The following is a 12057-nucleotide window of genomic DNA, read 5'->3' as shown; positions in this document are numbered from 1 at the left end:
CAGCTGGACGGGAGGAATTATCCCCCTTGACCGCTAGGAAAACCAAGGCAGAGATGCGCTTAAGCGGAGTGGTAGTGGCCCCCCAGGGTGCTGTGCTGAGAAGGATTCAGAGCAAATATCTGAGCGTCAGGGGGAGGTGTGGGGTTGATTAGCAATGTCTGTCAGGATCGGCCCTGCAGCAGGATCTCAGGAGCCGGCGCTTGAGGTCACTGTCCAGGCTGAGCACTCACCTGGCCTAGGACAGGAAGGTGCGCACGCAGCTGCGGATGGGGGCCCTGCAGATGGGGCACAGCTGCAGGCTGGGCGCGCACTCGGCACAGGCCAGGTGGCCACAGGGCACGAAGACGACGGCCACAGCGCGGTCCAAGCACACCCTGCACGTCCGCTCCTCCCGCAGGCGCTGCAGCTGCTTCTCCACGCCGGCGTCCTGGGCTCCTGGGGCCTCGAGAGCCACCGGCACCCCCTCGGCCTGGGCTCCACCTGGGTCTCCACAGCGGGGACCTGTGACATCGCCCCACACCCTGACCTCCACCCTCTGTACTGGCCGATGGGGAGGCGGGCCAGACCGGGAGTGCCCGCCCCCCACCGCGGGATGCAGGAGGGCTGGCCCCGCCCCCACCCCAGGTGGGCCCTCACCCTCACCTGCCTCCCTGGCGCCTGACACCTGGGCCTCTCTGCCGGACATGGGCAGCTCGGGCCCTGGGTGGACAGGAGCTGTGGGCAGGTAGAACAGGGGTGAGGCCCAGGTCCCCAGGGGACACGAGGCCTGGCCAGAGATAGCAGGCCACAGGTGAGCCCTAGTACCAGCCCGCTCCCCCACCTACGGTGCGCCAGGATCCCAGAGCCCACTCTCCACCAGGACGCTCGGCCCATCCAGCCCCTCGCGCTGTGGCCCTGGACGCTGCGGGCTGGCCCCGGGGCGAGGGCAGCGAGGGAAGGCTGTGCCCAGAGGCAGTGAGCAGGGAGAGGTGGGCAGGGTCCAGAGGAGAGGTGGGCGGGGTCCAGAGAGGTGGAGGTACCTCTGGCCCCTGCTGCCTGGCCCCCGTCCTCTTCCTGGAGCAGGTCGGCCACCAGCTGCGACGTGGACATGCCGGTCGGCACCCCTTGGCGGTACTTACGCTGCAGCAGCCCTTGCACCTGGCCCCGCCCGAAGCCCATCCGGAGCACGGCCTGCACTGCTGGGCACTGGCTCCAGGCGGGCTGCTGCTGGTCGCCCCCAGCATCTGCAAGGCAGGGCGAGGGGTGCTGGACCGAGGGCAGGCAGGGGCCAGGGCCTCGGGGTCCCGGCAGAGAGGCAGTGGCCCGCCACTGTGGCACGTCACCAGGGCCACCTCAACACAAGGGGCCCTGTGGCCATCACAGCCACTCCATCCATGTCCGAGTCAGGGCTGTGTTCCCAGGGCCTGTGTCAGAGGTGCCGCCACACCGGGAAGATGGAAACCTGATCACCAAAGTAGCCACGGACAGAACCCGACTACACGCCAGGCGCTGCTCCCGGGGCGACACACAGACCCCTGTTTAATCCCAGTGGAGGCTGGCACCAGCCCCATTTCACAGCTCAGGGCACTGAGGCTCAGAGAGCACAGTCGGGACCTGAACCCTGGAGCCCCTCAAACCCTGCCCCCGCCCACCCCCCGCCCGGCACTGATTGAGAGCAGAGCTCCGTGCCGCCGGCCCCTCTGTGCTGGGGATGGAAGCCGGTCGGCTCTTGCGCGTGGTTGGCTGCCGCCCCGGCAGAGGCTGCCCAGTGCATGGCAGCCTCTCCCGCCCACGCCCCTGTGCCGGCCTCGGGGTTGGCTGTGCACACAGAGGCCAGGCAGGGGTGGCAGGGGGTGGCTTTGGCCTCCCTGGAGCCCCGGACACACACGCAGTGCCTGTGTGAAGCCCCCGTGAAGCAAGCCCAGGCAGCACCCTTCACTCTCCCTAATGTCCTGTGGGGGGGGGGATACCCAACGGCTCGGCCACAGTGCAGGAGGGAGGTGCCCCAGGGAGCCAGGCTCAGGCTGCGTGTCCAGGCTCACCTGAGGGGGTGGTGGGACCTGCGTCTTCCGGTTCCTCTGAACGGTCCTGGAAGGAGCCAGAGAATACCTGTGCCCCAAGTAGGCGGAGGAGCAGGGGTCGGGGGGACCCTCACTACCACCCCCCGAGAGCCCTAGGGCAGGCAGAACTCACCCAGGAGCCCGGCACGCGGCAACAAGACTCCTGGACCCTGCAGACAAAGTCCCTTCCTTTTGTCCGGAGCAGGAACTCACACCTGAGGAAAGCGAGTTCGGAAGCCCCGTGGGCAGTGGGCAGTGGGCTGCGGCTGTCAGAGGACCCCCCGCACCGGCCAGGTCTGGCCTCGTGGACCCCTTGGGCCGGGGTCCTGCCTTCTGCCCCCGCTTCCCCCACCCCTGTGGGGGCAGCTGGGGCTCCGGGGTGGTGGGCGCTTGCTGGGAAGCTGTTTTGGAGACAGACCCTTGAACATCAAGGGAGAAATAGCAGAAGCACCGTCCCCAGAGAGTCCCCCCCACCCCGGTCCCTGAGACTCGACACCCCCGGGACTGGGGAAGGGAGGCTGGCCCGCGGAGCCCGTACCTGGGGAACCACCTGGCATGCTCGGTCCAGGGGTCGTCGCCTGGCTCCCAGCTCTGCAGACCCCCGTAGCAGAAGAAACACCTCACCTTGTCCTGCTGGCCTGGGATGGAGTCAAGACACTGGTCCTGACCTCGCCTGGCCCCTTGCACAGCCTGTGTGTCCCCCAAGGCCAGGGCTGGGCGCTCCCAGGTGGCCTTTCCCTCTGGGGCAGGGGCTCTCTGGGGTTGCTCGTGAGCCTTGCAGGCTCCCACTGGCCTCTGCCACCCCTTTGCCCAGCGTTCTCCTCAGAATTCACGTGTACCCCATTTTCTCGACAGTGGAATAGGGGTAACGATGTTTGGGTGCTTGCCAGGATCGAGGTGCACATTGGGGAAAGGGATGCAGGGGGTGTCCACAGTATGTATGGAAAGGTGGGGGCAGAGCCCTGGTGCCTCGCACCCCGCACCTCTGCCCCAGGTGCCCCCTCCTCAGGATGGATTCCCAGCGATGGAAAGAAGGGGAGCTGTCTGCTGTCAGGCTTGGTCTTAGGGGCTCACGACTCCACCGGGGGATGTGGACCCTCATCTCTATACCTCTGAGACCCTCACCCCTGCCTCACCCCCTACGATCAACAGATTTGGTGCACAGACCACAGATCAGGGGCTGCTACAGGCACATCCCACTACCAGCCCTCCAAGAGCCTGTCGCTGGACTCCCGGGGGCCCTGCCGGTGCCCGCATACCCCCTTCTCCTCCTCCTGGCTCCCCCGTCCCATCACTGTCCCCCCAGCCCAGGGTCCAAATGTTCCGTGCTGGTCTGGCCCCTCCCCAGGTGCGCGTGTAGGTCGGAAGCACAGGAGAGACTGCAGGGCGGGGGGCAGGCATGGAAGGGCTGTGGGGACCCTCCCTGTCCCGGGGGCAGACGCCGTGGAGAAGGTAGAGCCCAGTCCAGAAGGATCTGCAGTGGCACCCAGGCCCCTGGGACTCACCGGTGTGGAAGAAGCCAGCGGCAGCCAGCAGCTCCGGCGGCACCACGGCGCTCAGTGGCCAGTCACAGAAGGAGGCCAGCCGCAGCTCCTCGGAGCCCATCCCCGGGAAGGCGGGCCTCGCGGATGGGGTGTCCCCGGCCCCGTATTCCTCCTCCTCCTCTGCCAGGGGGCGCAGCTGGCCCAGGATCTGCCCGTCCATGTGGTCCCGGCCTCCCCAGGACAGGGCACTGTCGGGGCGCTGGCCCTGAAGGTGGCCGCACGGAGAGTGGGGTCGGTGGCGCCCCCAAGCGGGGCGACCGCCAGCTGCACAGCGGCTGGGCTCCAGGCCACAGCACCAGCACCTGGTCCCGTCCTCGGACCCCATAGAGAAGACAGCAGCCGTGACAAGTTCTGTGGCAGGGATGGGCCCCTGGGCAGCTGGTTCTGGAATGTGCTCAGCCAGCCTCCCCAGGGCTCCTGACCCCTGGGCCCTGCTTGGGGACAACAGTGGCTGGGCAGGCATGGTCCTGCCCCCTAGATGCCCCGGGTAGGGGAGCAGCCAGGGGACTGGGGGTGGGGGCCGCTGGGGCCCACCACTTTCTGGAAGGGGCCAGCGCGGCGGCCTGTGTCACATGCTCGCTGCAGAGGGAGTGTCACAGGGCTCCGGGGGCCACCGTGAGTGCTGCTGCTCTCACTCTGCTCTACAGGGGAAGGCGGGGTCCCTGGGCATGAGGGGAGGGGCCAGAGCATGGAGACCCACCCAAGGCAGCAGAGGGCTGGTACTGGCTCTGGGACCTTGATGGGGGGAGGGGGGGAGGGGGAGGGGAGGAGGGGTGGGTGATGCTCTCCGTCAGCTCCGAGCTCCTGGGCAGCATGCCAGTGGGGCCTCTGAAAGCAGAAGGTTCCAGGTGATCTAAACTACACAGTCAGTGCTGCCCGGCGGTGGGAGGGCAGCTCGCTCTGCAGGGGTGACATGGGTCAGCCGAGGATGCAGGGGTGTGTAGTGAAGGGCGGGGCCTATGCCCTGGACTGGTTCCCCTGGATGTTCTCACGCTCCAAACCCTGGAGCTGAAAGGGGCTTGAGTCACCCCTGCTCCAGCTGGGCGGGAGTCGCAGGCCCTCAGCGGGCCCTGGAGCAGCTCCTGCCCTCCGGCCTTGAAGATTCTGTCCCCTCCCTCGGCCTCAGCGTCCCAGGGGCCCAGAAGGCGGAGCCACATGTGGTGAGGTCGATCTTCACACTTGAACTAGACTCCCTGAGGCGCTGTAACCCAGACGCCAGGGACGTTTGGGGCACGTCCACAATTCCAGCTCCCTGTACCTGACGCTCCATCGGGTGCCTAGAGCTGGCTCCCTTCCCCAGGTCTGGACCCCCCACCACCCCCCTCCTTGCTAGGTGTGCAGCCCAACCAGCCCAGGGTGCCCTGGCTCCTGGTCTGGGGGTCCCGGGGCTGCTCCAGGCCCCAGCCCGAGCCCCTGGCCATGTGGGTGCCCCCTTCCCTGGACAGGCTGCCCTCAAGCCTGGTCACAGCCACAGGTCTGCCAATCAGCCCAAGCCCAGGGGCCCCAGCGCCCCCAAACCCAACAGTTAGGGAAGGAGGTGGAGGGCTGGAACCCCAGTGGGCAGAGTGGGGTCCCTAAGACAGAGGGCTCTGGGGTGGAAGGGACGAAGAGGAAGACCGGACGGGGTGGCCTGCCCCCACAGCCCCTTCCCGGAGTGCAAAGGTCCTTGCTGCTCCCAAGACAGAGCAAAGAACAGGCTCAGTGGGGACCCTGCCTGGACCCCAGGGCCAGGCAGGCCCAGGGAGGGCCACAAAGGGGGGTGGGGGGAGGGGACCCCACCCAGGACTGGAGCCGTGTCCCCTCGGCGGCCCTCCCCCCACCCCCCGTGGAGCTGCACGAGCCCGGCACAGAGCGAGGAGCCTGGAGCCCAGGCCCGTACCCCAGTCCTGGGAGTGGGGTGCACTCTTGCCCCCAGGGAGACACCTTTGACATCCTGGCTGCACTGGCCCTCAGCCCCACGTGGCCAGGGTCCCATGGAGTCCCTGGAGTCCTCTCCCAGCAGAGGCCTGGAGCCATCTAGTTCCCTGCAGGAAAGCCTGGTAAAGGGTGTGGCCGGATGTCTGTGCCCCTCCCAGGCTCCTGAGCCCGAGCTGCCTATCCCGGGCTGGGGGGGGGGCACTGGCTGAGGGGCGCTCGGGCAACTGGAAGGCCGGGTCTCCCAGGAGAGGGTCCTGGGGGCAGGTGGAGACGGATGGGCCCCAGCTGGGACCCCCCAGTGAGCCGCCTTGGGACCCCCAGTCCTTGCTCTCTCTTCTCCGGTTCCCCAACCTGTGCAGAAACACCGTAACCTCTGCCACTCCAACAAACCGCAGGTGTGCCCGTCCTGGGGCCCCTTCAGTGGGTCTCTCTGGGGACGGCCCTCTGCCCTGCCCTACCTGCACCCTTTGGTGGCCGGGGACGAGGACAAGGGTCCCCGGGTACTGGGTCTCCAGCTGCTCCTATCTCAGGAGGGAAACCGCAGCCCCCAGGTTTGCTCTGAATCCTCTGGACCTGGGGACTGGCTGGCTCAGAGGATCCTCTGAGGTGGCCCTGGCAGCAGGGGCGGTGTCCCCTGGGTGCATATCTGAGGTCTATTCCCTCGGATCCTGAAATTTGGGGGTGGGGAGGGGAGAAACAGCCTCCCTCACTTCTGGAAATTCCAAACACACATCCTCCAGGCACCACCCCGCCCTGTGGTGGAGTCTCCCCGTGAAGGAGGGCCGGTGCCTGAGCTGAGGGAGCCCCGCCCCCTGCCCCCCCCCCCACCTGGAAGCAGGTATTTCTGCGAGCACATCCAAGCGTGTGGCTGCACAGAGGAGGGGCTGGGAGGATCGCCCACAGAGCCGTGGGCATCTCGGAGGAGGAACAGCCTCGGCCTCTGTGCTTGTCTGTGGCCATGGCTGAAATTCTTGACACAGGAATTATTCGTGTCTTACTTATACAGTTACATAAAAAGAAATCAGGAGCTAAAAATAACTATCATATGCTTATTCCAGAAACTTCAAGAATACTGAAAACATAAAGAAAGTAAAAGTCACCATCCGAACAGCTCTGGCACCACCAGGGCCAGTTTTCCAGAACCGACCTTGCCCGACAGCTGCTTGGGCATGGAGCTCACTGGAGCCTCACAGGTTTCTTTGCAACTCTCTGTAAATCTATAATTACTTCAAAAGAAGCAACTGAAAACAGCCATCAGCCTCCCCTCCACTGGGAGCACGGCTCTTACTAGCCATCAGCCTCCCCTCCACTGGGAGCACGGCTCTTACTAGCCATCAGCTTCCCCTCCACTGGGAGCACGGCTCTTATATTTCACTGTTTCCTTCCAAACGCGCCCTGTGTGTTTGCCCGTTTTCCTCACTTAATGTTTTGTGCCAGTTGTTTTTTTTTTTAGTGGGCACATACCAGGTTTTTGTTGCTGTTGTTTGTATGTCAGTTTTTAAACATGAACGGATATCTGTCGATGCCGCCGATGGCTCACCCTGACCACCTTTGCTGTGAGTCTTTACAATGAAATCTCCCCAGGTAAGACGATGCCAGGTGGGAGACGGCAGGTAGAGGCCTCCAGGTCACCCCAATCCGTTTAAAGACAGGAGCCCAAAGACGACCCAGGACCCCATACAATTTGCTCCTGGATTCGGACCAGATCCCCACTCTCCCGAAAAGGTTCAGAACCAGCTGGGGTTGGACAGGAATATCCTCAAATTGAGGGCTCCCTCCCCTACCACACCAGGATGGGGCCTGGCCCGAGAAGGCATGACAAGAGCGGTGGGGGGCCGGACCAGCATGATCACAGGTCCCGCCTCCCGCAGAGCCACACCCCCCGGAGGCAGCTGTTCCAAGGAGCTCTGGCTTTCCTTCAGGATGGCGGGGCCAGGGCCACCTGGGCAGGTGGCTAGACCTGCTGGACTTATTCCCCTGGAATGAGGCTTCTGAGGCCCAGACCTGAGTCCGCATGCAGCGGGGGAGGGGTGCTCACCGAGCTCTGGTCCGGGCTGGGCCTCAGGGCTCCCTGCGGGCTCTTGAGTTTCCAGAAGGCTCAGTGCTCAGCCGCTGGGCCTGCTGCCCAGGCCTGGGGGCACCACAGACTCCTCTGAGATGGGGGAGTAGGGTCCCCCTCCCTCCCACGCCCCCACCTCTCTTCTGGCTGAGAAAAGAGCCCCACAAGCACCCCACCCAGGGGTCTGGGAACCTGGCTGGCACAGGGACACCCCGACCTGTGTCCGCAGAGCAAGGATTCCAGGTGACCACAGGGCGCCAGGTGAGCACAGCAGAGCAGGCGCGGGCTGAGGGCCTGGGGAGGGCCGGGCAGAGCACCTGGGGCTGGGATCCACACCCCAACCCTATCCTCAGCACCGGCTCCTGCCGTGTCCACAGAGACATCCCCCTCAGAGCCTCTGCAGACAGACCCCCCCCTCAGAGCCTCTGCAGACAGACCCTGCCTGGAGGCCCGAGGTCCACCTGGGACCCCACTTGCTGACAATGACGAGGACCCGTCCTTCCAGCCACGAGCGGGAGTCAGACGAAGTACAGGCTGGGTGCGACCGGCACTGCCTTTGGGCTGGGTCAGCACAGACAGACCAAGGCGGTCGCGTGGGCTGGGGGGAGCCATGTCTGCTGCGGTTCTGGGGGTGGGGTCCTTAGAGCCTAGAACGGTGCCAGGGCCAGAGTATCATAAAGATCTGTGGAAAGGAGAGCGAGAGGGGCGGAGGGAGAGGGAAAGGACGGCTTTTAAAATTCACCCTTAGAGAAGGATGTTCTATACTACGCCACCTCCACCCCTGAGGCTGGAGTGGGGCCCCCAGAGCCGACCCTGAAACCAAGACTGGAGTGGAAGAGCTTTATTTGGGGGTCACGGCAGGAAACAGCCAGAGGGGGTGGGCAAGGCGCCAATGTTGGGGGTGCTCCTGAGGGTCCTTGCTGTGAGCACCCCTGCTGGGGGCCTTGGATTCTGCGGATCCCCAGCAGCTGGGCCAGGCTCTGGCTCCGGGCTTGTGACCAGAGCCAAGGGCAGAGCCGCAAGAGGCCAGAAGGGGGCGCGTGGGGAGAGCGAGCACCAGAGCGGCCGGCCCCCTCCTGGGCATCTCCCCGCTGGCTGAGGCTGGACCCGCCTGCGCGCCGTTATCGCCTGGACCACAGCTTCGGGGCTGCCTTTGCACCCCAGTCTGCATCACCTGGGCTTGTTAGATCAGATGATTTCCTGATTTCCTGGGCATGCATGGCCCCAGGCCCGGCAGGATGATTGGCTGGTCCCTGAAGAGGATTCGGCACAGCTAGCCTGACTCCTTCCTGCCCCTTCCCCAAGCCCAGGTACCCCTTGAAGCTGAGCTGGGAGGCTCGGGGGACCTCAGACTGGAATTATGGCCCGGGGAAGGGAAAGGAGGGAAGCCTGAGCAGTGGCCTTCTGGTCTCAGTCCCGCAAAGTGCAGAATGTCCACTGAGTGACCACCGACAGCTCCTGCACTCACAGCTCAGCAGCCCGGGAAGCATCGCATCCCTGGGGACCCAGCTGCTGTCCTGGGCTGGGGCTCACAGGCTCTGAGTGGGCCAGGTGAGGCGCCCACCCCAGCCAGAGTTTAGCGGGATGTGTCGCCGGACAGAGGGGGATGATGCTGGCATGCAAAGAGACAGCGGGTGAGCCGTGCGGAGAGCCTTGCCCGTCCCAGGACAGTCGCTGCAGGCCCTGGGCTCCCCTCCTCCCATAGGAGGGCTGTGCTGTCCGGCGCCATTCTTCTTACCTGCCCCCAGGACCCCTCCCGGTGCCGGGCCCCTCTCCAGGGCTGGCCCTGCTCGCCCTCATTCCCACCCCGCCCACCTACCCTCCCCACGCACCTGGCCCAGGCATCGAGGCCCCTCCCTTTCCAGGCCACACGCAGCCCTTGATACATCCTGCACGGTCTTGTCACCCTGGCCCCTCTGCCCCTTCTCCTAGTGCTGCCACGCTGCTGCTGGGGCCCCCGATGTTCATGGACCTCTAGCGGAGAGTCCCTGTGGCGTCCTGGGGCCTCACGGCAACCGACCCACACTGAGGTGAGCTGGTGCTTGGGGGTTAAAGCTCTGTGGTCACCATCTCGACATTCTTAATACTTCGTCTTTGAATGTACGTTTTGTAAAGTACCATCCAGTGGGACAAAGGGGCACGTGGCAGGGACTTGGGGCCTCCCAACATCCCTTCCTCTAGGACCGATTCTTGGCCGCCCACTTCCCTGTCCCCCAGCCAGTGACCATCACTGACCCTTGCCCCAGCGGGGGTCTAGGGGTGAACACAGAGGAGCACTGATTGACAGGGATGGGCCCCAGGTGTCTACGACAGTCTGTGTTCCTCTGTGAGAGCCCCTGACATTAACCAGCAAATAATAAATAGTGACTGCCGCCACAGGTCCGAGAGACACGGAGGGAAGGGAGGCAAGGCCTCTTCCTGCTTCTGGAACAAGGCCCCAGGTTTGCAGCCTGCACTATGGTGGCCCCGCTGCGCCGGGAGCTCACCTGCATCCTCTCACTGCCAAGGTTGATGTCCCCTGAGTTGAACGAAGCTGCAGAGCTACTCAATCCCTGCTGTTGTATCAGCCACCTGGCAGGGTGCGTCCCGCTCCCACAGCTGTGAGACATCCGGGCCCCAAACCCCCTGGCACTGTCTCTGGGGACAGATGGTGGTTTGCTGCTGAGGCCGAAGGTGCCCTTGACCAGGTGGAGCTCAGACACCACAAGTGCAGCTCCTGGAGAAGCAGGGTGGGAGCTGACAGGCATGACCGGCACGGGCCAGGGGTGCTGCAGGGCCCCCGGGGAAGCGGCAGGGCCCAGGGGTGCCTCCAGCCGGCCCCAGACTAGCTGTGCGGTCTGGGCAAGCTTTCTCTTCTGGGAGGCTTACCAGCTCCAGGAACCCAGAGCTGCTTCTATCTCACCAGTTTGCTCTCTACCTGTTAGATGGTTCACCTCCCCTACACCGAGCTGTCTTCCCAGCACTCAGCGGTGGACACGGGCATGGCCCGGGCTGCGGGAGCTCCTCTCCCAGTGGGTGGGCAGTCAGCTCTGCGCCCTGGCTCCCAGGCCTAGCTGGCGAGGCTCTGCCTGTCCTGAGCCTCAGTTCTGGGATGGGCCCCAGAGGCCTTCCCCAGGTCAGGCTGGCACCCCTCCTGGCTCCATCTGAGCTCTGATCCAAGGTGCCCTGTTTACCCCCCATCTCTCTCCCCTCTGGGTCGTGGGGCAGCATGAGGTGCATCCTCTGCCCTTGAGCCTTCCCCTCAATGAACGATCAAGCAATCAGCATTTTGCAGGCTGTGAAGCATCCCCCCACCTCAGGGGCTCTGTGGGGTAGGGACCGCCTGTACCCCCAGAACCCCACACACGCAGAGCACACAGTAGTGCTCAATGAACACTTACGGAATTAGTGACCCAATGAGACACTTACGGAGGGGCAGTTTCAAAACCGTAAAGTGCTGTAAATTACAGGAGGCACGTCAAGGTTACTCCTGAGCTGGGGAGCAGGGAAGCCCGAGAAAGTGAGCAGGTTTGTGGCGTATGAAGCAGCTCCAGAGAAAGTGCAGAGGGGGTGGTTTCTGGAAGGAGGCCATTGATTAAGGATGAGCCCCGAGAGTTTAGGTGAGAAAGGGACCGGGAAGGGGCTGACGCCAGCACGAGCACCTCTATCACCCCTCGGGTGGCCAGGTGTCTTTGTTTGCAGGCCCCCGGAGGCCAGCTGTTGGGTGAGCCCTGTCCAACCCCCAGGGGGCAGTTTGCTCCAGCCACGTGGTCACCTGAACTCAGGGCCAGCACCCTTTAGGCCCCACTCCCAGCTCGGCAGAAGGTCTCCCTGCCGGTGAATCCAGAGGCCTCTCTTGGGGGTCACCTGCCGGATCTAACATCACGCAGGTGGCCAATGTGTGTGCTCTCTGACCCAGTGACCTGCCTGCAGGAACCTCCCTCTAGGTGTCCCTGCACTGGTGTGCACGTGCATCAGGGGCAGCGAGGCTGGGACAGCCTGGGCAGGACCTTCTGCCTCCCACCTTGTACCTTTCAGTACATAGATGAGGTGTTCTTGGTTTGTTTGTTCGTCTTTTGGCCGTGCCACGTGGCTCCTGGGATCTTAGTTCCCTGACCAGGGATAGAACCCGGGGCCATGGCAGTGAAAGTGCTGAGTCCCAACCACTGGACTACTGGGGAAGTCCTAGATGAGGTTTTTCACCACGTGCTTACGTGCCTGTGAAACCAATAGAAAATCAAACCTCTTTAAATCAATGTTGGAAATGTTTAGACAATCCCACCCCAGCTGCGTACAGCAGGGAGGGGGTGCCTGAGGGTGGAAGGCCCCGGATGGGGTGGGCTCCCTCTGTCACTGGACACACCTGGCAGGAGACCCCTGAGCTACGTGCCTGCATGGACTCGGCTCCTCCCCAAAGCTGAAGGGTGACCAGGGGTCAGGTGGGGGAGGGCAGGAGCAGAGTGTTCTGGGCAGTGGGGAGAGCCCGTTGGTCCCAGCACAGACCCGGGGCCGGGCAACC

General features: G+C 64.2%; 1 protein-coding gene across 1 annotated transcript; it reads right to left on the bottom strand.

Moving 5' to 3' along the window:
* Positions 1-235: 235 nt before the first annotated feature.
* Positions 236-4046, bottom strand: BIRC7 (baculoviral IAP repeat containing 7; the record flags this gene model as incomplete). Its single annotated transcript, XM_082857858.1, has 7 exons — positions 236-435; positions 643-714; positions 1020-1223; positions 2022-2088; positions 2173-2254; positions 2578-2677; positions 3545-4046. 7 exons carry the CDS (start codon positions 4044-4046, stop codon positions 236-238), a joined length of 1227 nt encoding a protein of 408 aa, XP_082713984.1.
* Positions 4047-12057: the final 8011 nt, after the last annotated feature.

Source organism: Leucopleurus acutus (assembly GCF_964270905.1).
Source record: "Leucopleurus acutus genome assembly, chromosome: 16".
NCBI lineage: Eukaryota > Metazoa > Chordata > Mammalia > Artiodactyla > Delphinidae > Leucopleurus > Leucopleurus acutus.
Note: the sequence above shows the minus strand (reverse complement) of the source record. Positions and strands in the feature narration are given on the sequence as shown.